At 32.2% G+C, this 25,810-nt stretch overlaps 1 protein-coding gene across 2 annotated transcripts; it reads left to right on the top strand.

The window, feature by feature from the left end:
* Positions 1-18,223: 18,223 nt before the first annotated feature.
* Positions 18,224-20,365, top strand: LOC142641627 (B3 domain-containing transcription factor NGA1). 2 transcript variants are annotated; one of them, XM_075816095.1, is made up of 3 exons: positions 18,224-18,488; positions 18,612-18,758; positions 18,849-20,365. In XM_075816095.1, exons 2-3 carry the CDS (start codon positions 18,683-18,685, stop codon positions 19,934-19,936), a joined length of 1,164 nt encoding a protein of 387 aa, XP_075672210.1. In that variant the 5' UTR covers positions 18,224-18,488; positions 18,612-18,682; the 3' UTR covers positions 19,937-20,365. The 2 variants fall into 2 exon arrangements, with proteins under 2 accessions (XP_075672210.1, XP_075672209.1); XM_075816094.1 differs by having other exon boundaries at positions 18,612-20,365.
* Positions 20,366-25,810: the final 5,445 nt, after the last annotated feature.

Here is a 25,810-nt window from a genome sequence, read left to right as displayed (position 1 = left end):
ACTTGGAAACATGCATGTTAAGAGTCTTTTATATGTGAACATATATATATAATCACATGCCCATGTCAAAGCAATTAAGTCATTGAACGCATGCATTAGCCAATTGTGAATTGTCCTAGCTAGCCATTCCTCCCACACCCACATTTCAAAGTGCATGTGGATCATGCTTTGATTACACAGAATTGGAATAAAGGTCGATTATCAGGTGGTCGGTGGTCTATTGAATTAGCAAGTACATTGTGTTTTACTTTCGGTTACCTAGCTTACCCTACATTAATAGTACCTTGTCAACAGAGATAGAGGAAAAGATAATGAACAAATTGATGTTCTAATGGAAAAAGGAGATCTTCAAATTTACTTTTCATTGGCTTATCTTTGAAATAATAACACTTTAAAAAGTTCTAGTAGATATAAGTTGATCATATATATATATATATATATATATATATATATATATATATATATATATATATATAATAAATTTAGATTTTAAGCTAAAACAATCATGACAAAGTGATATTTCTTTTCTTGCTTCAAGTTCTCTTACCTTAATAATGCAATACCTTTTCCTTTCTCTTTTTCCCTCCTTTTTGGGATTTCTTTTTTCCTTAGGTGGATTCAAGCTATGCTATACACCAATTTGCTTGCCCCACGGACCACCATCATTTCACATAATAGTGCTGGATCATTCGTCTAAGCATTATTTATCAATACAATGAAAGAAGATAGTAGGGGTACTTAGCTAGCTAGAGGGGCATTTTCTAATGTTATGTATGCTATCATGCATTATGTATGAATATTACTCCAATTAATTAATTAATTATTCTGTTATTTAAAACTTTCTCATACACCATGATCGACATACTTGTGGGAAGTCACATGGGCCTTTGTCAATAAACTATAAAGCCTTCAGGCTTTATTTAGACCCTCAATATATGTGGTAAATAAAAGACCAAAACAGAGAAAAGAAGGATTTGCTACTATTCATTACATTTGACATTCGTCGAATCTGGTTCTTCTATTTCAACCACAAGGAAATAAGACCTAGCTAGTACTTGCTGTAGAAGAAAGCTAACTTGAAGGGGATTGGTTGATTTGTGTTGGCCATATATCTGTATGTGACAGGGACCAAACTACGTATTAATAATTTTGGTAAAATAAACACTCGATGCTCCATACCATTTTCGAAACAATTGGTTCATCCAGAGTAGGCAAAAAGCTACTCTAGCACGAAAATAAAAAAGAAAGGAATAATAATAATAATAATAATAAACCCACACTTTCTCCAATGTTTGATAAAGAAAAAGGACTATTTATCTCTTACGACAAACATAATAAATGCATCATTCCCTTCAAAAGCCAATATTATTGGGTATTAACTCTAATAGAAATTTTTTTTTATTTTTAAAAACAAGTTTTTAAAATAAACTAAGTTTAATTTTATTAGAATACAGTAGGATATTAAATATCAATATATTTTATCATAAATACATAAACCAAATAGGTTTTATTTTTATTTTTTTTGAGGGACAAACATATGATTTTTCATTAATAAAAACTAACAATGTTAGTTTGGATAACAGAAAAGAAAGGTGGTGAAACATCTTTCATCTACACAACAAAATTCAAAATTTCTAAAACATATTGAATTAAAGAATAAGCAATTTTATTATCTTCTCTCTTTACATTAGAGAAACGTAATTGATTAAACAAAACTTTCCTCAAAGTGAATATCATCAATAAGCAAACCAACATTGGACAAGAAATAACTATAATCTTTCAGAGTTGTCATAAGAATTTGACAATCACCCTCAAGAACCACCTGGTTGAAACCCAATTCTACTGCAAATTGGAGAGCTTTAGAGGCTGCCTTGGCTTTAATTACTAATGGATTGCAAACCTATGGGATGCGCTGGGAGAGAGAAGCTAGGACCGAGCCATTGTCATCACGCAAAACCACTCCAATACCTGAAAATTGATCCATTGCTGAGGTTGCACCATCAAAATTGATCTTTACCATTCCTTGTGGTGGTGACTGCCACTAAACTCGAGGTCTGGGACGAGGAGTACGAGGGTGCTAGTTGGATTGACGAGAACTCAACAAGTCGACCCCTTGCCGTGGAAACAAGCAAATGAGGACTGCAGCTAGGTTGGTCCATGTGAACTTGGTTTTGTTGGTTACAGACAGACCAAGCAGTGATTGCAAATAGCTCCAATTGTTGGTGGTTTTTTATGAGCCATGACAGCATCTCCTTAAAACTCGGGAAATTGATTGATCTTTGGAAACCCTAAAGGATTACATCCTCCCAAACAACCTCTAGTTCCTTGCACGACCACAGTGCGTGCAAAGCCGTTGCGGGTTCTAGCTTGCATCGATCACATATAGAGCAATTTGTGATGGTTCGATGCAACATATTCTTTTTTGAGGGAAGTGATTCACGGGTTGCCCTCCATAGCAGGTTTTTGACTTTATTTGGAACATGTAGAGACCAAATACCTCGCCATAAATCTGTTTCAGGTTCTGGGGCAAAGCCAGGAGCAAAACCAAGATGATCACTGTTGGCTTCCTGCTTGAAAAACTGATACCCAGACTTGAAGGTATAATTCCCATTATTAGTGTGAGGCCATAAAAGGCTATGTGCCTGCCCAATCCGTGAGAGAGGCAAAGATTTGATGAGATCAGCTTCTTCCCGAGTGAAAATGCCATCAATTAAGTTGTGGTTCCACTGCCTGTGAGAACCCTCAATAAGAATTTCCACCTTAGCTTTGGATAAAGAGTCAAGTGCAGGGGAGAGAACTTAAGGAATGCTTCGTCTCGGTAACCAAAAATCCTGCCATATACTCATTGACTTGCCATCACCAATTCGCCAAATACATCCCCTCTTAAGCACATCCCAACCGCGTAAAATACTAGTCCAAGTATATGAGCCTGATCTAGAATTTTTTGCTTTCATGACTGAACAATTTGGGAAAAATCTTGCTTTAATTAAAAACACGGTAAAAAAGAGAGTTTCTATTTTGCAGAAGCTGCCACGCCTAACCAAACAGGCATTTTAAAAATTGAAAACACCATTTTGATTTCTATATTTTAGGGTTACAGTCAATTTGGTCTCTACATTTTACTTGCAGTCAATTTGATCATTGTTATTTATATTTTGTAGTCAAATTAATCCTTACCATTAACTCACTAACGGAAAATACTTACATGACAAATGATATGCATTGTTGGAACATTTAAAGGTTACATGGCTTATATAATAATATTTGAAAAATGATAACTCATCATTCTAATAAAGAAAAATGCCACAACTTAAACAAACACAAAAGATGAAAGAAAATGAAAATCTGCCAAAGTCCGAAACATAAAATTTTAATTCCATTTTCTATTCGTTCATTTTCTTGCAATCCAAACAGTTTATTTTTGTTTTTTTCTTGAATTTTCTTACCAAACACAAACACTTTACAAAATCCAAGATGGAGATAGATCAAACTCAGACTCAAAAATCCCCCGTTAAGAGATTTCAATTGAGCTTAAAATTTTTTGTTTTGATAAAATTGAGCTTTAAATTTGAAATTCCACATCCACTCTCTAAGAAGTAGGAACATCGTAGATTCGCAATGGAGTTGAAAAATACATAGATCCACTCTCTTTCTCTTTCAATGGATTTAAGGTGGGTTCGAAGGGCTTTTTAGATTGGGTTCAGTGGAGTTGGATTGGAATGAAACAAATGAACGTTTTTTTTTCGCTTAAGGAAGTCCATTCGACCTTGAGAGTTTTCCTCAAATCCAAATTTCTCTTCACCATTTGTGAAATCGCTGAGAAACCTACCCAGTTGTGATCGGTTTGTTGTTGACACAAAGGGTTGGGTTTATATTCGTTGTGCTGGGTTTTTATTATGTGCTCTCTGGGTTTATATCATCTTCAAGTTGATCCGAAAGAAAAGTTCCTTTTTGCGCACTAAATAGTGAAACTTTCATTTCAAGTTGTACGAGCACTTTCTTTTTTCGTAAAATCTAAACATTTTGAAACACTTTCTGGCCTTCTTCGTAAGATTTTGTATGTTTTTCGAATTTGTTGTTACTACAACTTACACGAAAAGCTTTGTATCTAAGATTGAAGATGGAAGGTTGAAAAAGAGCATTGTGGTCCACCATTGCGGCTGTTTATTCAAACTATAAAATCAATTTCCTTTCAAGTTTTCTTTGGTCTAAGTTGTTACTTCCATTTGTTCGTCTTTCAATATCTTTCCATTTGATGCATGGGTATAGAGAGAGAATGATACCCAAGTGCAGAGAGATGGGTTTTGTAAGTGTTTGTGTTCATGTTAGTTGCCGAGAAAATTCAAGAACAAAGTAAAGAGATTTTTGATGTTTTAATTTGTATTTTTTTTGTTCTATTTTCTTTTCTTATTTAATTTTTTTTTCCAATTAAATAATTGACATGGCAACTTAAAAAATAATAATAAGTCTTGACATGGTATATATTATTATTATTATTTTATTTGACACCTCATCTTTAAATGTGCCAATTGTACACGCCATCAAATTAAAAATAACAAGGACTAAATTGGTTGTTATAAAAATGTAAATGCCAAATTGATTATAACTCCAAAAGAGAGTGGATCTATGTATTTTTCAACTCCAGTGGATCTTAAATTTATCTGGCATTAAAATTTTACTTAATAATGAGCCCCAATTATTTATTTCATTTTCCAAATCGAATAATGCAATTGCTTTCAGAGCTAGCTGACAATTATGAGAAAGATTTATCAGACTACAGCTGTACTTTAGTTTTTCTTGAATCTAATCCAAACATATAGTTTGTAAGTTGTAGCCTAATGGAAAAAACTTAGGTGCTCCGAGAGTAATGCTCCCTCCTCTGACATGAGAGGTGGGCCCTACATGTGGGTCTCACCATGGAGCTCACCTCTCATGTGAAAGGAGAGAACATTGCTCCGAGCATATAAGAATTACCTGTAACCTGATATGGATAGTTCATACCCAACTTAAGCTGTCAGTAATATAAGCCGGGTATGAGTAGTGAGTAATCCATTGTTACGTTTCTCTTGTGTACGGAGTGAAAGTGAGAGAAAGAGACTACGACTTTAAGGCTAGGATTGACTATTATGAGAGACTTGAGGCCCTTATCTAATTTCTCTGCCGTCTCTGCCTGTGGTTGGTTTTGTTGTTTACTCCAGGCATAGCCACATTTAATTTTCAAAGACTCTTGAAGTTGCTTAGTTGTTCCATTGATTAATTTCTAACACTCAAACATTAGAGGTAGGGTTTGTCTCCTTGTTTGGTTGAAAATCGTCGGTTATATACAGTTCATCTTATTCTATCTCATGTCAAGAGAAATTTATTTTAACCAATATTAATTACATGCTGCTGCTGAGTCTGTTTGTGTATTAACTATAAAGTACACTATAATAGTATTCGTATATAGTTGAGTTGAGTTTATAAATAAATTGGATGTAATCAGACACTCACAACAGATTCAAAAATACAAATTCATCGAACACCACATTACCTAGATAAGCTGCTGTGACAATCTTTTCCTGCCACTAGTTTTGAACGTCATTTTCTTGAAAAGTTTGTATTCATTAAAAACACTACAAAATAGTAATTAAACTACAAGAATCTTGATTACGATTTTAGAATATTTGCAAGATAAGCTTGGCACCCATAAAAAAAAAAGTTTGATATAAAAGACTTTCCAGAAAAAACTGTAAATATGGAAAGCATGCAAGTCTAAAGAAAGAAAGTCTAGGGAAGGCCGTATTGGGAATACAGGTTGGCATATGATATAGTAAAAACAAATGTGTATAAATATGTATTTTGCAGTGAAAAGCTAGAAAAGCAAGAAAATTAAAGTTTCATATGGTACCATTAAACATGAATGAGGGAGGTAGCTATAGGGGTAGGGTGTGATATAATGAAGAGGAAAGCGACTTAACAGCCAGAGAGGCACAACGGTTTCTCAGTGCACAGTAGTGTGGGGGCAGACATTAGACTATTAGTGTGGGGTTCACTTTTGTAGAAGGATATGGGAGAGAGAGATGAAAGGAATGGTGGCTCTGAATAATAGTAATTGTAGCCCCCACTGTAACCCTTGCTAGCTATAGACATTTCATAAAGGAATTATTTTGGTAATGACGCCCCCATTGAACCTAGTTCCCTTTCAGCTATTTGGTTGATTCTCTTGCTTCCTCCTTGCCTTACATATGGACCCAGTATTCCAATATACTCTCTCATTTTTGCAATTTATTAGTTCATATCATCTTAACTGGCAACATAGCTAGCCACCAAGTCCTAGATTGTTACCTATATATCATCATCATGAAAGGGATATATAAATATATATGCTGGCTAGCTTTATAGTTGTTGCGATTCATCTCTATTCTTTATAAAAGGAAAAAAAAAAAAAAAAATCAGCTATGATGCTTCTTTTTCAGAAAAAAATCAGCTATGATGCTTCTTTAATAATGTTGAAAAAGGGAATAAAAAAACAAAAAAGAATTTAAAAAAAAAATCTAAAGAAAGACTACCATCTTTTAGCTAGGGCTATATTTATTTTAATGGCATGGCATGCAATTACACCATCGACCAAACCTGGAAATTGGTGTGGCAACCCCAAATGAGGAACATGTGTCCTTTACAAGTTACAGCCAAACTTAACCACTTGATAGCTGATATAAGAAGTTAAGAACAAGCTTATTAAGCTTTAAGTCTTATTTCCTTTTATTTTGTCTTACTAGAGAGCACAATTCTGAAGTGAAGCTTGATGTATATAGCATAAAGTACACAAAATAATTAGATATATCTCTGCTAAAAAAATAGAATTATTACAACACAGTGACATGCATGGTAAACAAGGGAAATCATGTGGCATTGATTTCTGTACGGTGGAGAGAGAGAGAAGGTGACAAAAAGCCAGCACAAGAAATCAAGAATTATGAAGCAGTGGGATATTTAGCCAACTGGGATCGAGTGTCTGGTTGTGCTAGCTAGAGTCTGGGGGTTGGGGCGGTGGTCCTAGATTATTAACACTGTGGCTTTATCTATATATATATATATATATATATATGGTATGTACTGTACACAACGGTAGCCTGTATATAATCCCAAAAGAAAGAAAAATTATTGTATATAAATATACTCTTAAGATAAATGACCCTAGTATTAAAGGGAGTGCATGCCCTATCATCTGAATAAATGATGAAAGAGAGGGATATAGGTCCCCAATAGGCCTCTGATACCTATAGCCTTTAGCTTTAAGGAGAGGGACGGTGGCACCACTGACCACCCCACCTCTTCTTCTACGTGAAATAATGATATTTTCTTCGAATATTCTCGGTAAATGGTACTAAGTTTGTTTTTTTGCTAATCACTATATGTTACTACCAATTACTTATATAACTTTTTGCACTTAAACATGTATTAACGTGAAGCTAATCAGTGATGTTTAAAGCCTCGTACACGTGCTAGCTTTTTTTGATTTTGGCTTTCAATATTCTTTCTTAGCCACCCTGTGATGGCCTTGTACTTTGCATTTGTGGAGAGTTTAAGATAATTAATATATGTGATGAGAGCCATTAGTTTCTGTAATTATTTTTGCCACTGTGCTAATCTGTTAAGTGTTTACTGTTTATTTATATGCCTAGGATGGAATTCGTTTTTTCAAGCTCTCCCATCATATGCTTCTTGAATTTCTGATTAATTTGTACAAATGCTGACTATCGCATGCCTTTTATCATTTAGCCAACAAAAAAAGAAAAAAAAGAGAAAAAGAAAGAAGAAAAAGAAAGAAGAAAGAAGAAAGAAATATCTATCATATCCATTAATTAATTTAACAAGTTTTTTTTTTTTTTTTTTTTTCACGTGATGACATGTTTGTGCCTTAAAAAATAGAATCTTTCCCTTTTATATTGTAGCTTATATCATTCATATTATCCGATTCTTTCCTAGAAGAGAATTTGAGTTTGACTTCTCCTCTTCATTTTGTTATCATCATTTATGCTTTGCAGACAAGAAAAAAAAGAAGAAGCTATTGTTAATTGATCTCAATAGTTTCCCATTTACTACACAAGAAAGTAAAAAGGCAAAGAGTAAATTATAAGGCTAACTTGTTTGTTTGTATTCTACAAAGATCCATCAAGGATTTTATAACAAATTATAATTGCATTCATATCAGTAGAACTGTGTTGTCTGTCCTAGCTAGCTAGAAAGGACAAAGTAAATGCAAAGAAAATCAAGGGATAAAAGGATTTGTTTATAAAATATAAACAAGTCTTTAACCCAATTCCAAACTTTTCAGGTAATTATAAAATATTTCAAAGTATAATATCATTTTTTTTCCTAACATTAATAGTGTGTCTCATTAATTAAATTTATGGTAGAGTTTACCATTTATATGAGAGGAAATAGTACAACATTAGTTATTATACTCTTAGAATATTATATAATTTTCTGAACTTTTTGTCCTATGCCCAAATTTTTGAGTCTTCACATATGAAAAATGCTAGAGTTATGAATTATTTTACAATTTTATATTTTATAAATTGTTGATGTGGTAAGAAGTTATTGATAAGTAATAAAGTAAACAAAGCGATACCAGTGGTGAGCCCGGATGAAAACTAATAAAAATTTGACATAGCAAATATTTGTAAAAATGTTTTTTTAAAATTTTGTTTTTTATACAAAATAGAAATTCTACTATAATTTATTCAAAGTGTATATATGTATGAAACTTCCTCTTGGAAACTTAAACTCTGACCCTTGTCTCTCACACTTCACACCCCACAAGTACTTATATTTATAGAATGACCATCGCGCTAAGGATACGCGGTAGTGTAAAATAGTTTGTGGTTTTGTAGCATTACTCTTTAGATATATAAAGTATTTTCCAATAAAAATGTATATAAAGTATTTAAAAAGAATAATTCAAATTTAAATTCTTAGTTTAAATGACTTGAATAAAGTATTAAATGATACATATATATATATTTATTATTAATGAAATTTGTGGATAGGTTTTGCGTATTTTTAATATGTCTTTCAAATTATTAGATGTATGACAAATATAATATCACAAATATTTTTGTTTGGTTAAAATCTCTAAAGCTCAAATTATCACGTGTTGCTAAATTTATATAAAATCATTTACACTAAAATTTTCTTCAAATAAATTGATCTTAAATCCTTAAATCTAAAATCTAAATACAACCCATTGTTATTAATTATAGGGGCACTAGTTTTGATCCCCTAATTTTCTAGACATTATAATTTCATTGTACTTGAATCGTTACTAAGCTGAACTTGATTCTCAAAAATAAATAAATAAAACAAAAAACTTACAAGCGAGATAAGTAAGAATTTTCCTAAGATTTCAGGATTGGAAACAGATAGTACATTTTTTAGTTGAAATTGGTCTTATTAATGTTCACACAATTAAGTGAGGGTGATGGTTTAGCTCGTTTATTAATTAGGGTTAACGTTGCAAGTGGTCAATTAAAGGAAGTTGGCATAACTATTCTTACATTGAAGCCATGCGTATTGTACAATTTTGGTCATATACAGCAAAGTACTACGGAAATATAACAAGCAACATTAAATAGATTATGGTTTTCATCGATGATAATGTCAGGATGAGCACTGAGCACATAATAAAGATGTAAGTATGAGATTTTTTATTTTATTTTAAGAGAAGTATAAGATTTAACCCATCGATGATGTACAATTATATAACTGATAAATTATCAATTGTCCACAAAAAAAGAAGCTACTTTTTATTAAATAAGACTTAACACGTATGAAATTTATAAATGTAAAGTAAGGTGGAAATAGGATTTGAACTTATGAATTCTATAATTATTGTAATCCCATATAGTTTGATTGTACAATTTGTATAACCTTAGTCTCTGTGCTTTTACGAGTTGGGTATTGCCATATTTATAAGCACATGGAGACTGTTTTCCCCATATACACTATCATTGTTTTAATGCAATTACGAAGATATATTATCTCTCTTACACGCCGTACACAACTTGTATTATTAATCTTCTCTACTTCAACAACTTCCCCTTGACTATCATCACTATTTTTGATTGTCAATTGCGTCAGATACAACAAAGACGATATATATAGTGGCAGGAGGTTCTGTCCAACCCATAAAGCATAGGATCAAATTGGACCACATACATTAATGGACTTTTTTTGCAATTTTAGTGAGCACAACAGTAAACTCACAGTAAGTTGGCCTCTAATCTAATCCTCTTTTTTTTCCAGACACATATATATAGGGAAAGTGGGTCACAAAATTGGTCTGCACTCTGCAGGTATATATATATATATATATATATATATATATATATATATATATGAAACTACAAAAAGAAAAACTTGTTTTGTTTTTCTTGTAGAGACTCTTTTCTTTACTCAATGATGAACTGACTTAATTTCAATTGTAAATTAAATAAGATTTTTTTCTTTAAATGACCTTTAGTAAGGGTAACTCACCTGCATGTAGGGCAAGTGGAAGACGTATTTCAATGCGTGTTTCTAATAGTAGTACAAGGCAGATGAAAGTCCCATTATTATTATTATTATTATTTGCTTGCAGTAAGTTAAATACATTGCCAACCATTTCTTCAAACTGGAATAAGAAAAGGATATATAAATATATATATATATATATATATATATATATATATATATATATATATATATATATATTTAGAGTAAAAGGACACAAGCGGGCATTTGGGCCTTTGGGCTTGCAAGGAGGCCGATCTGCTTGAGCTAAGAATTTGTTAAGACTATGAATCGGCCCATACGCCGAGGGTCCGAGGACACATCCGATGGTGAGTTTCTCCTCGGACAGACCCAAGAGAACTCGGAGATTCACTACGAAGGTCAAGGCAGAATTCCGGAAAGACTGTTGGTTAAGAGGGGGAAATCCTGAACCTTCTAGATACACCGGTGTTAGAAAAATATCATGAGCAAAGGCTGCCACCTCCACATTAAAGACTCTGCACCTACCTCCCTGACCGCATTAATGGGGAAGTGACCCCTGAACAGTAGAACTGAAACTTCTGGTTACTATTCAAAGGCATTAAGAGAAGAAATATCTAGAGGGGAGGGGATTTGAGCAACACGTGGATAAAGCATCAGGGGAAGAAGTATTTAGGGGGGGCAGTCTGTAACCAAAAGAGAGAAAAGAGAAAAGAGAAAGGAATTATAATCTTAAAAAAAAAAAATAATAATACAGAAGTAGTCCTCGGCTCACGTCCGAGGAGGTCCATCTGCAATTATCATTCATTATTTACAAGTGTTTGCACACCATAGTTTGTTATCAAGTTCTCAGTACCTCTAATCTAGATTTCAAGCCCACACTCTACAAATTTAATTGTTTAAGGCTCATTGGGTTTGAGCCCATAATTGTCTTTGGGTCCAGGTGCAATTGTGCACTTACAATATATATATATATATATATATATATATATATATATTGTATTATTGTGCCTCATTGCTAAGAATTTAATTATTGAGGTTTTTTTTTTTTTTTTTTGAAGAATTGAGTTAAATTTACAAGAATTAGAATTTTTGATAGTAGATATTATTATTTTGTAGATGTGCCTCATTGCTAAGAGTTTAATTATTGAGGTTTTTTTGTTTTGTTTTTGTTTGAAGAATTGGGTTAAATTTACAAGAATTAGAATTTTTGATAGTAGATATTATTATTTTGTAGATCTGCCGATAGTTTGAATTATCATGTGTGTATTTTAAAAGCATAATATTTAAAGATATCATATAACATTGTTTATTAATTAGTTATATACATTTTCACCATTATATACAATTTTTTTAAATGCTAAAAGTTCCCTTAAATTGATAATTACATTTTCCAAGTGAAATAAGGAACTCATTTTCAAAATTAACTTTATGTAGTTACTGTTAAATTTTAAATTAAAGTTACGTTACGTGGGAATCATTAATTTTTTATAAAAAAAACACATGAAAAAATTGGCATGTATATTCTAATGTTTTATAATAACTTTAATAAAAAATTTATAATAACTGAGATGTTTGCAAGAATCATAATAAAAAAAAAAATTATCATTAATTAATGACCGTGTTGGTACTTATCTCCTCCTCAGTTGCCCTGGGTACATAGGGATCACCCATCATTTTTTCTTCCATTAACTTCCTACTTATTCTATTAATGAATGCAGAAATACAGATAATTCTCATAAAAGATTTCAAACTTTTTATATAGAGCCCAGCATTTATTTTCAACCACTAGTAATTGAAGACACTAAACCATACGTTCTTGTGCCACATGAGCAACAAATGGATGGGTTTCATTGCGCCATGTAGAGGTTTTTCACACCCTTAGGCTTAGACATCGCCATTCCTCTTCATAACAACAGTTTAAAGTAAAACAAGAAAACTGAAAAAAGAAGAAGAAGATCAATTTGTTAAATATTCACATGCCACACGTGCGAAGTTATAGGCTTAGTGAAGTGCCTCCGAAACATACATGCAGGCTCATATATATATATATATGTCAAATGCTTTATAGAACATAATAAACAACTTGATTTTCATCATGTGATGTTCAACCAAACCATTAAAGTTAATCTTGACTCGGTGATGGCTTATTTACACAATCAACTTGCTGAATCACGTTTCAGAAATTGAAAAAGAAAAGAGAAAAGCAATATCACATTTGTTTTAACACATAGCCATCATTTACTATCACCACGCATTCTTGGTGCGGTAGTTACTCCACAAGTATAAATGCTTATAGGGTAGTGACTATCACCACGCAGGCTGGAGTTCAAGTCTCTAGGAGGGAACTTTACACACATATACACTTAGATTAGGTTAGAGTAGAAATTCTATATTGTATAAAAAAAAAGTCATCATTTACTAACATATACATGCTGTTAATCAATACGAGATTTCACGGATTTAAAGCAATAATCACATGTTCAGGATGCAACTTGTTAAGGTGCACGTTACTTTTCATACATTACAAATATGAATGATTATGTTTTTTATTCCTAACGAGGATGTCCAGATACAAATCCATTAATTTGGTCTACCTTATGCAGAAATAAGGTAGACCAAATTATGGGTCAATTAGTAAATCAATTACATATTTCACATATATATGGGGCCACTTAGTAAATCAAAATTTTCTATATATCAAGCATCTTTTGGTTGAATGTTATTTTGAACTTTTTCTAACTATGAGAAAATATAGGTTCAAACCGCATGGACAAATTAAGTCCACTCAACTTATTGTATGTGAAAAGAGAGAGTCAAATCTGCCTTAAAGGTGGGAAACATATATTACTAAGTCGATGTAAGAAACTTGTTTATCCATGAATTTGTTAATAACCCAAACCCGATGCTACATAAGAATTAGTAACCGTCTTGATCTTCCCTACTAAATGTTCAATTTTATTAGTATACTTTTATTTGTTTTTGAAATAGAAATCAATTATCACCGTATATTTTTCGTGAGATGGTCTTCATAAGTACAAGTTCTTGTGGGGTGAGAGGTAAGGGTTGAAGTTCAAAATTTTAGGAAAAAATTTCATACATATATATACTTAGATAAGACTAAAATAAAATTCTATCATATAGAGAAAAAAAAAAAGATCAATTAATATTTTACATTTCATTCAAAGTAATAAGTGTTCCAAAAATATGCTTAAAAGCTAATGGAATGGAATTGGCATTCCTTCCTTCTAAATTTCCAAATTGACATACATGGCTTGGCTAATCCAGAAGAAGGTTCTTCGGGGAATCGGACAGGTGTTAAAGCTTCTAGAGGGGGTCCTACCTTTACTCAATTTTGGCTTTGTTGTCGACTAATTCCTATTTCCAAAGGCCACAAAGAAGTGCTGTCAATCAATCACTAGGGTTTTACACAGTTTTTGAAAGGCATCAGGACAAAATATAAATTTTGAAAAATTGAATGTGCTTTTATCTACCAATACCAACCCAAAACGAGTAACTTTTGTTGAAAGAGAATTGAGATTTAGACCCTCAAAGGAACTTGGTAATTCCTTTTATTCTAAATGGCAAAGATAAGAAAGTCTATAGTCTTATAATTAGGAAAATCCTAAACATACTTTTTTTTGGAGAAAGATCCTAAACATACTTGAAAGTTCGTACTAGCCAAATTACTTGGTATTGTTTTAGACTTCCATTTAATTATGGCTTAATCAATTAAAGCTAATTAATTATTAATGCGAAATTTATGTAATTAACTGATTAATCGACTAAAACACCAAACAATTGCATGGATGAACATAAAAGTGCAATTCTATAATGTAAAGGGTAGTAGGGAAAAGAATATTAAACCAAAGATGACACCCGATGTGTTATTAGGAAAATCGAAGAATTTGGCGTAAAAATCTCTCTACTGCCCTCTAAACCAGAAATTTAAACTCTCACGTGCAAGTCGTCTCACAAATTTCAATGTCCAACGGCTCTTCATGGATTTCTAACCCAACCCAATGCATTAATATACAAAGAAATTTGGCATGAATATAGTCAATATAAAACAAGAAAAATCACAACTTAACAATACTCACTAGTAGAAAAGCAAGAATGCTATCTATGGAAGGGCGCCTCGCCCTTATCAGTTTAATTATTATAGTAATGGCCACACAGTATGCAATCCTTTAGCTGCCAAAAAAAAGTCATAGTGAGAGTGATAAACTGAATAGGAGCTTCCTCTAGGGATACATTAATTAAGATGAAAAATAAATTACCCCTGGTTTACTGGGATACTGTCACCAAACCTTAATTAATGCCAAAGGGATTTAGGATCAAGAAAAGAAAAAGTCGGAACAAATTCCTCCTAGCAAAGAGACTTTGGGCCATTCAACTAGATTTAGTTGAAAAGTAGGTAGTAACCCTCAAAAATAGGTACCAATTCAAATTTAATTATTTGAGAAGAAGATCCAAAGCTAACTCAATATGTGAAAAAGGGATGGGATAGCTAATCAAGGACTGTAAATTCATTAATTTCTAGTTTGACTACTGGACAAGCCTCAGTCAACTTCAGGGATGAATTTTGGGACCCAAAATAGGGAGGATGTAAAGTTCAAATTAGTTGACAAATGAACTGTGCCCAAACCCTTGTTCCCCAATTAAGAGGATTGATTGGCCTTGTTGTCGCAATGGACAGTTAGAAAAGATTTATGCTTATCAAATTTCCCTAGAATTAGAGCATTCTTACTTATAATAGCCTAACTAGAAGTGGTAGTGGAAACTAAACAAGATCCCCTGGATTCACACCTTCCTCTGGTTAGCCTACCATGAAAGCTTGGAAAAGAGAATTCCTATATAACAAGAAGAGATCACCAATAATACTACTATTGTCCCATTTCTAATGGCACCCTATAGACAGTCTTGCATATTTTGAGGGGCTGTCCTATGGTAGAAAGCAGACTTAATAAGGTCAACTGGATTCTTCAAATCAACTCAACACAGATGAGAAATATGTGTCTGGCTAGTGTAAGAGTTTTAATTTGAGATATCTAAGGCTCATATATCATAGACTTCTTTAGAAATATTGGCAACACCAACATTATGATAGCTAAACTTTGTGCACTTAGAGATGGATCCCAATTGGCTTCCAGCTTGGATATCCGAACAATCATCGTATAAGTAGATGCAAAATCAGTACGTAGTTAGACCATTCAATACATACAATAACTCAATGCTTTATCCTCACGCATGTAGTGCTAGGCAGGTCATTTTTTCAGTTGTTTGAGGTAGCTCAACTCCAATATACAAACCGGGAAGGTAATAGTTGGGCAAATCTTTTGGTATAGGCAATATGTAGCCTTGGCGGTTCAATGATTTTTTTTCAAAGTGATCATTAAGAAACTTAAATTATACAAAATTTAATAAAAAGAAAACTTCATATATTGATAAAAAAAAAAAACATGCAAATACATAAAATCTTACAATTTTCTTATTTTGAAATTGTTATACGATAATCTCATTATCAATACTACAAGCTATATCATTTTCAAAATTTTAGTTAAATAAAATTTTTTTTGGGCCTTTTGTTTTTGTTTGTAAAGATCAAATATATTGTTAAGGGGATCAAACTTTAAGGACAAAGTTTGGTTACAAACTTTGTTGTAGTTTAAGGCTACAATTTTTATTAAACAAATTAACATAATTACATAATTTAAAAATCTAATAATTGAATTGCATGTTTTTTATATTCTTAAAACACGTCAAATTTCATGCCAATTGGATGTTATAAACTATTTGATCCATAAACTTATTTTTTTTAGGTATAATTTTAGATTACAAAATTCAAAATTTAAATATTTGATTGATGATATAGCTATTACTCTTTGATTTTCTTGAAAGTTTTCAAGTATGGAGGACATAAGAAAAAATGTAATCCAATAGTAAATTTCTCAAAATTCACATCCAATAAAAAAAATTTGAGTGGAGTTGTAACCTTAGTCTAGAGGACTACAATCAAATATATATATATATATATATATATATTTTTTTTTTTGTGGTCACAATTTTTTAAGGATAAAAAAAATCATAAAATTTATATGTAATAATTATTTTTTTTCCAAGTTAGGGTGGTATTGTGACTACTCCAAATACAATGTGGTGTCGCTTCTGCGTAGCAGTAGGGAATCTTTTGTGTTGTATTTAGATCGTCCTTTTATTATTGTAAGTCAATTATTAGCAATGCTCATGGGGCGTTATGTATCCTAGACTTTGTTGCTATTAATTTTGTCTTTATTTATATTCCAATTTTCAACCCAGAAAAAGAAGAAGAAAAAAAATAGAGAAAGAGAATAGATAGGATATGCTTTAAGATCTTTTATTTTATTTTATGTGTTTCCATTTTTTTCCTTGTTCCAAAATGACTATAAATTATTCCACTATTAACCTACTGTCTTTCTTCCTTTCTCAAAATTTTAATTGTTTTTTTTTCTCAAAAAAAAAAAAAAATTATTGTTTTATTGTCTTCCCTTATATAGACATATACATTTTTTGGATTTTATAATTTTAAGTGACAATACGTGTTTAAATTTTTAATACTTTGTTTCTAAAAAAAATTGTCATACTTAATTTTAATCATGAAATTGTTTAATTTTAGAAAAATGTTATATACGTTTATAACACTTTTATAACAAATCTTAAGTGGTAAGTTGTTATTAGTTGTAATTTGAACTCATCATTGAAAGTACTTTTATCCACTAGTAACGACCAATAACAATCTACCACTTACGATTTATTATGAAAATATTGTGAACATATTATTTCTCTATAATAAACATAAGACTCTCTTAGAGCATTATCTATTCTACATTTTATTTTATTTAAATAAGTATTTTTTATTATTATTTTTTTATTATCTTCCAAAAGACAGAAATGAGAAAAAAAAATTAAAATAATAATATACAAAGTTACAATTACCATGTATATTTTGTAAATTAACTGATGATGTGAGTAATTTTGGAGCTTAAATGTATAAAATTGAATCGTTTTTTAATTTTGCATTATTTGATGCAAATACTCAAAACGATTCGTTTTTGTTTGTTTGTTTGTTTGAAGTATTTTACTTAGGGGTTAAGTGTCAACCAATAATAGGGAATAGAGATGAGGTTGATGGATGAAGTTGATCTAGATTGGAGACTTTGGGTTCCATATATTCTGTGAAATGTGATTACAGGAATCTTTGCCACTAGGAGCAAGGGATAAGAAGGAAGGCGCGCCTGCAGGTCGGTCTGCTTCATTCCCTTAGCCTATTGCTTTTCCCACTAGCAGGACCAGCACACAATCAATGACACCAAAAGTCAAAAACACACAACCTAACCATAACTATAACATGCCTTCTCTATTACTGGCCTAAATTAATACTTATATATAAATTAACTAAAATAAAAAATGAAAATAACTGCGTAACTTGGAGGGCACATTTATCACAATAAAACCATTTTCTTCTGGAAGTGCTGGACTGTTGGGACTTAAAATAGAGCAGAAGATATGTACAGCTTAATAACACAGATAAAGAAAAAAAGAAAAAAAAAAAAAAAGAAAAGAAAAGGACAAGAGCTCACATGACCCAAACTTAACCAATTATTCATGGGCCCCTACGTACACTCTCTCCCTAATTTCTTGGCTCCTTGCTCTTCTTCTTCTCTTTTAAACAACAACATTGTATGAACACAAATTTCTACTTCTCCTGTAGTTGAAAAGAAGTTTTGCGAACTAGGGAGAGTGGTCAACAATAGCAACAATTGCAACTTGACCTTGTTAATTCGGCCATGGCAATTGTCTTGTTTAGGGTTCAACAATTCTTGGTCAAAGAAGAAGGCACCGACCCTTTATAAGCTGAGCTTCCCTTTGGATCTCTGGGGCCTCAGAAATCTGGTAAACGATTCTTTTGTTCTAGAAAAACCATATATATTTGCCAGGTGAGTGAGGTCTAACTTAGCTTGTGTATATATTTATGTATATAAATAGATACAGTACCTATTTGACCATGAGGGTTTAATTAGACCCACCTTCTAATTTTTCTTTTGAATTATTGCGTTAAGGTTGGCTTGTCATTTTATTCCGAAGATCAAGTGCAAATCAGGTTAAAATTGGAAGTGGGTCATCAATTATCATGGAGTTTTTGCAAGAAGAAAAAGGGTTTTCTGACAGAGAAGAAGAGGAGGAGGAAGAAAATATGAGAGAAACAAGTAAGTTGTCTTTTCTTTCTTCCTCTTCATCTTCTGCTTCTTCCAAGTCCAAAGCTTTTCTTCCTCACCATCACAAAAACCTATGGCCAGGGAAATCTGAGTATCATGTTCAAGAAGAAGCTGTGGCTAGATCTTATGATCACGCTTTAGCACCAGCTGAAGCTATAAATTTCAACAGCAAGCTACAACTGATGGAGTTATCGCCAGGAAATGATAGTTATGATGAAGCAGCTGAAGCAACTGGAGGTGGTGGTGGTGGTGTTGGTGTTCGTACTCATCATGAGGCTATTGAGAAAGAGCATATGTTTGATAAGGTTGTCACACCAAGTGATGTGGGCAAGCTAAACCGCCTGGTCATTCCAAAACAACATGCGGAAAAGCACTTCCCTCTAGACTCCACCAACGAGAAGGGCCTATTGTTGAGCTTTGAAGATCGAAACGGGAAGCCGTGGCGGTTCAGATACTCGTACTGGAACAGTAGCCAAAGCTATGTGATGACTAAAGGGTGGAGCCGATTCGTGAAGGAGAAGAAGCTCGATGCTGGTGACATAGTCTCCTTCGAGCGAGGTGTTGGAGAGTCAGGTAAAGACCGATTATACATAGATTGGAGGCGCCGCCCTGTAGCACCAAATCTTACAAATAACCCACACTTCGATCCCTCACTTCGATGGCCTAGCAGACTATACTCAACACCACAGCCCTCATCAGTGTCTCGACACTACCAACATTTGCAACAGATGAACTATAACATTCATCCTTATCAACATTATCATCATCATCACCACCACAACCGGTACCATCAAAGTGGCACTCATGACTTGTACAATTACAATGCAGTGAATTCTGGGTCCGGTAGCTCCCTTTATTATTTAAGGTCATCAGGGTCACATGGTGATCAAATTATTAATGGGGCAGCACTGCCACAAGGTGGGGATATTGTTCCTATGGCAATGGATTCAGTGCAGCCAGTTGTGCACCATGGTAAAACCGTGGCTAAACGCCTTAGACTATTTGGTGTAAACATGGAATGTTCTATACCAGAAGAACCAGAATGCCCTTCGGTCTCTATGGCTCCTCAACTATTAAGACTGCCCAATGCCACCACAGTATTGCCGACAATTCCATTTGAGTTTTCAAACAAAGGAAAAAGTTCATTGACTTTTGATGCAGAGCCCTGATGAGTTTGTATTTTGCATATGCTGTGGATACACATGGTAAAACCAAGTGAAGAATACAGTATTGAATGGGGTTTTCTTTTATCTCAGCTACGGATTAAAGGGCTTTCAAAGTCCACAACTTTCTCCACCATGCCTGATTTCCTTGGAGATTTGAGGGTTTGCAAAAATGTTGAAGATGATTAATTAAGTCGATCTTTAGTATTTCAGTTTTTTTTCCCAGCCTTATTTAATAGAGTAGTTGTGACATCAAGTCGAAATCTTTCAATTGTGTATATTACAATATACCAATATTATCTAAGTATGGTTCCTATCAAGTGTATAACTTCATGTATTCCTTTTGTTAGGGTTGTACTTCTTAAATTCTGTCCTTGCCATGGTCACCAAATCACTGTTCACTTTATTTTGGCTTTAATTTCGTTATTTACATAATGGAGCAGTGTGTACTCTCTCTCTCTTCTGCCACTGACAATTTTTAAAGTACACACACATATATATATATACACACACACATATCTGATATGAGTAATTTAATAGATGCCACTTAATTTCTTTCTCTCTTTCTATTTCTTCTAATACTATTGCTAGGTTAATGTTACTTCTGCTGCTGCTGCTTAATTAGTTAGGCATGCTTTGCAGTGATGCGCCGAAAGTTGCAGCACTGTAAAAAGGTAATATATGTATTTTTGTAAAACAACTCTTTGGATTAAATTAACTTTTTTTTAATTATAATTGCATAGTAACAATAATTACCCTTGTTTTTACCTTGGCAATATATTCAAGTATTCTTTAAACAGCCGCCTTGTTCTCTGGACTCTTGCACACAAAAAGATCCTTCATACAGAATAAAGTGGATGTTGCCCAAAATAGTAAGCCTCCATATCGTATCCATATTTTTGAGCACTATTCTATCAAAATTTGTGCATTACAAGTTTTCTGTTTTACATTTATATATCTTTCAAATCGTAATTTGTGTCATATGCTAATATAATTGTGAAGATTCAACATATAGTAGCTCAAACACCTACATAAATGCCACATTGAATCACAATTTTCTCACTACTCTAGCTTCACTGTGCTGTTTAATTTATGGTTTCCCACTTTTACTGAGGACACTATAGTCTATAGTGCAGAAAATACTTTTCTTAATCAATGTAGTTAATTTCTGTCTCATTATGGATAACAAATGTAGCAATCAAGGAACCTGGTTCTTTTATGTGCATGTCTGATTTTTTTTTTTTTTTATTCAAGAAACTTGATTTGATTGATTAGTGAATCCAAACAGTCTGTAGCCGTGGTTATAACCACAGGGAAAGTGGTTATGTTTTCTATGATAAATTAACATTCATGAAATAGCACATATCTGTATTAGTTCCTATTGCATTCATATTCTCCTTTATTTCTTTAATATATTATGTCATGCCAATTGCCAAAGCTTGATTTTATGCTTTTAGCGTAGGTATTACTCAAAGCATATATTAATTTGTTATGAAGTTTCATTGAAATAAGATAGAACCTGATGTCTTTATGATGTGGGGGAAAAGATGCTAGAGGAAAATACAGTAAATAAGATGGAAATGTAATATAAAAGAACAGTTTAAAGGAAGTATATATAAATGCGCCCAAAGTAATGCAAACCTAATGAAAAATAGTAAATCTACAAATATAAGTTTAAATATATAAAAGCATACATAGATAAGTCTCAAAAACGTTCCCCAATTCTGAAAGGTCTACAAATATTTTTGGGAAGAAGTTTAAGATTCACAGCAAATTATTAGAACCAAGAAGACATAAGCATGCCATCTCTCAGCCGCATATACAATTATTAACTTATTTGAGTAGAGTCTTCTTATCATATATGCCTCTTGTTTTCGTGCTGTCTGGTTTCTCAAATGAGTGGACAACATTTCCTTTAACTATGGTTCCAAAACTTATCTATGGTTCTAATGAGAAAAGGGAGCTAGTTTTTTTTTTTTAAGTAATATTTGTAAGTTAAGAAGTTGGGTTTTGGTGAGATGAAAAATTTCTTCTACTAAAAACAACAAGTTGTAAGTTTGAGTCTAGAATCAACCTCTTAAAAAAAATAAATAGAACTTATCAATAATCTTAATTTCTCATACCTCGTAATTATGAAAATTTTGTGCTTTGAGTACCATCTTTTTACTATTTGTAAGTTGAAAAACAAACTGATGTAACACTAAAATATCAACTGATATTAAAAAAGGATTTGATATTTTAGTGCTTAAACTTGCCCTCGCACTGCAGAGATAGTTTAAAACCAAGTACTAAAACTAGCATCCTATATTATACTCATACTTACTGCACCGTCAATGCTATCAAAATTATTATTTGACATGGATAAATGAAAGATTGAATCATCTGCCCAAACCTTGTAAGCTGTTTTTGAGTTTTGAGTTCCATGTGTTTTGAACATCATCTCTATAGGGAAATTTCAGGTCAAATGGATGTATTCAGCTACATTAGTTGTTATAATTACCTACAAATCATTTAACTAAGCACCCTACATCTTGATGAAGCTAATAAAATAAAGAAATTATGTGGTTGATCAGAATTTCTGAATAATGCCCAAGAAATCAAATGAAAACACAAATTATAATACAGTTGCACTCTACAAAGTATGCTGTAATATACTTGAGTCAGGCAAAATCCTGTTCATTTTTGAAAGAAACAAATTTATCCCAGAGATAAAGAGAACGACAGTAATGCAATGCACCAAACATGAAAGATAGTAATATCATCCATTTAACATCAGCACATGACATTTGGGATTATAAAAAATAGCATGATTATTTTATAAAGCTTTTCAACTGACAAGCAGAAGGGAAATATTAACTTTGTTAAATGCATTCAAGGTTGCTTTGCATTGAATGATTGTCTTGTATATATGGAGGTGGTCGGTCAAGGTCAACTCTACAGAACCCTTATATGCATGTTAATTTAATCTCTTCACGAAAGTACTGTTTGCTTCATACAGGGACTAAGGTACCGTGTGCTTCATACAGTAGTACTGCATGTGATCTTTCTATTATGTATTGATAATTGATTGTTTTCATTCACAAGGATAGGTGCAGAAAGATTTCACAAAATTTTAGGAGGCTAGGTGCAGAAAAAAAACAGTGATATATGCGATCAACATAACATAAAATAATGGGAAATTAAACATTTCCAGTTGGTCATTCTCTCTAATTTTGGTCCACGGACAAATAGGGATTTATACAAGATTTTATATCATAGTGGATATATATATCTACCTAACATAAGTTGTTCACTATATTGACTAATATTCTTTAGCGTGTTGCAATTGAATTGAGTCATTACTTTGACTAAACGGTAGAACGTGTTTATCATTCTCCATAGCTGCATGTGACCTTAAGATAGTAACATATATAATTGTTTGCATGCTAGCTTGTAGAAATCTTATTTGGGCTTTACTTATGCAGGGGCTCTCGAGATTCATGAAAATTTGTAAGACAATGATCTGTTGATTTAAATTCTAATGAAAAGGCATTGAGATAATAAAGAAATAATATGAGATGTCTTCTTCTTTTTCTCTTTTTCTTTTTCTTTCTTAATTTTTTTTTAATTGTGTCTAATTGAACTAATACATTTCCAAAAATTACAACTTATTGGTGCCGGTAGTGAACCTATATAAAAATCAATAATAACTCGTTAACTTAATAGTTGTGATAAATTTTATGCCTCCCTTCAAAATTTCATTATATATATATATATATATATATATATATATATATATAGACACTCAAAAATAAGAGTTCCTGTCTCTTGCTCCCTCCCCTCAAGCAAGGTTGGAACCTGAAAATAATTAAGGAACTCCCCATCCCCTCCACACCCCCCCCCCCCCAAAAAAACTTTTCTAATTGAATTGATGCGTGCATTCACAAAAATTACAACTTATTAGTGCCAGTAGTAAACCTATATAAAAATCAATAATAACCTGATAACTTAATAGTTGTGAGAAATGTTGTGCCTCTCTTCAAAATTTTTTAATATTTATATTTAGACACTCAAAAATAAGAGTTCCTCTCTCTTACCCCCTCTCCTTAAGGTTGGAACCTCAAAATAAGGAATCCCCCCCACCCCCTCCAAAAAAAATCAATTGACTTTGAGTTGGCCCAATGACAGAGATATACATAAGGTAATTTTTTTAGATATCCCTTAATGTTTTCTCTTGCATTCTTAAGTTCTTAGACCACTCGTGACTTTAAGGGCTTCATTGATTTCATTGGATTTTTTTGTAATTGCGTTTGGTAGATAGTTTGGTAATTTAGATTGAAGAGTTTGTAAGAATCACATGCAGGGAGATAATAATATAGAGATGAAATATTTTATTCTTTAAAGATTTTATACCATTGAAGAGAGATGCTAACTTTTTTTTTGGATATTATTTTATACGTTTACAGAAAATTAGATAACACTTGTATGGTTATTAGAGTTTAAGAATTATATATATATATTTATATAATGATCGATTATAACATTAAAAATTTAGCATATATACTACAAATACACACTTTGAATTTGTCTAATATATTATTATCAATAAAATTTTAGGAGGAAAATTCCTCCAATCTACTACTTAATAAATCAAAGATTATTTACATGTACTTTAATTATATAATCTGTTTAAATATTTATGTATATGATTTAAATGATTTATTAATGAATGATACGATTTAATATAACTGAGTGATTTTATAAACCAACAAATAGCAATGGATTGGAATAAATTTTTTCAAGTTGGTTTAGGAAATCAATATTATAATTTGGTCCATTCAACTGAACTTATTCTTTGCTCCACTTCTAAGTAATATCTTGAATTCTTTTATAAAAAAAGTAATATCTTGAATTCTAGATGACACAATTGGAAGGACCTTAAACTCTTTAAACCAATAATCAAGTACTAAAAAACATTTAGAATGATTTGACAGACTTGATGACGTATGGTATAGTGGATGTTGGCAAAATGTATACATATTGAAACGAATAGATTAATAGAGGTCGAAAATTGTGCCACTACTGTATTCATAATAATTATAGGTACGTAAATGATAATATTAATAAATTCACAAAGATTCCTACCCTCAGGGCCCTGAAATTTGAAATGTCCACCTAGCTAGCTAGTAGAAACAAACAATATAGGTTTAGGTTTAGCCTCAGGCTCAAGGTGCATATATTAATCCCCGATGATAATAATTAAAAAGCCACAGCCCACATGTATATATAAATATACAAGGTACAAATTATAAAAAAAATTATAAAAAAATCATTTTAATTTTTTAATTTTTTCTTTGGCGATATTATGTGTATTTGGCTCTAAATTAAAAACACAACTTATTTTATTACTCAACTTATTTTTGTTATTATCTATAAATTTCACTGTATTATTTTAACTAATTTTTATCTTTATTTATAGTACTTTAACAAAAAAAATTTCAATTTTAATAAAATAAACGGACCCATACAAAATTTTTCTCTCAAAATTCCAATAAGTGGTTGTATTTTCAGTTAAACTTGTAGGACGCGTGCAATGAAAATCACTGATCACCCCTACGGCTAAGCTAAAAATTGCATGGACCACTTAACGTACGACTCTAGGAGCTCTCTCTCTCTCTCTCTCTCTCTCTCTCTCTCTCTCATGGATTTTTTAATCCATGAGAGAGAGAGAGAGAGAGAGAGAGAGAGAGAGAATCTTTACTTGTGTAAATAAGTACCGGTAATTTTGTAGTGTGTTTAGACGAAAATTATATCTTGCACCCGGCATAGGATATACCGGCTCGTGTTTAGATTATTATTTTTCTTATTGACATATATATTTATGTAGAATTTTTTGTCAAT

The sequence above is a fragment of the Castanea sativa genome, chromosome 6 (assembly GCF_040712315.1).
Source record: "Castanea sativa cultivar Marrone di Chiusa Pesio chromosome 6, ASM4071231v1".
NCBI classification, from domain to species: domain Eukaryota; kingdom Viridiplantae; phylum Streptophyta; class Magnoliopsida; order Fagales; family Fagaceae; genus Castanea; species Castanea sativa.
Note: the sequence above shows the minus strand (reverse complement) of the source record. Positions and strands in the feature narration are given on the sequence as shown.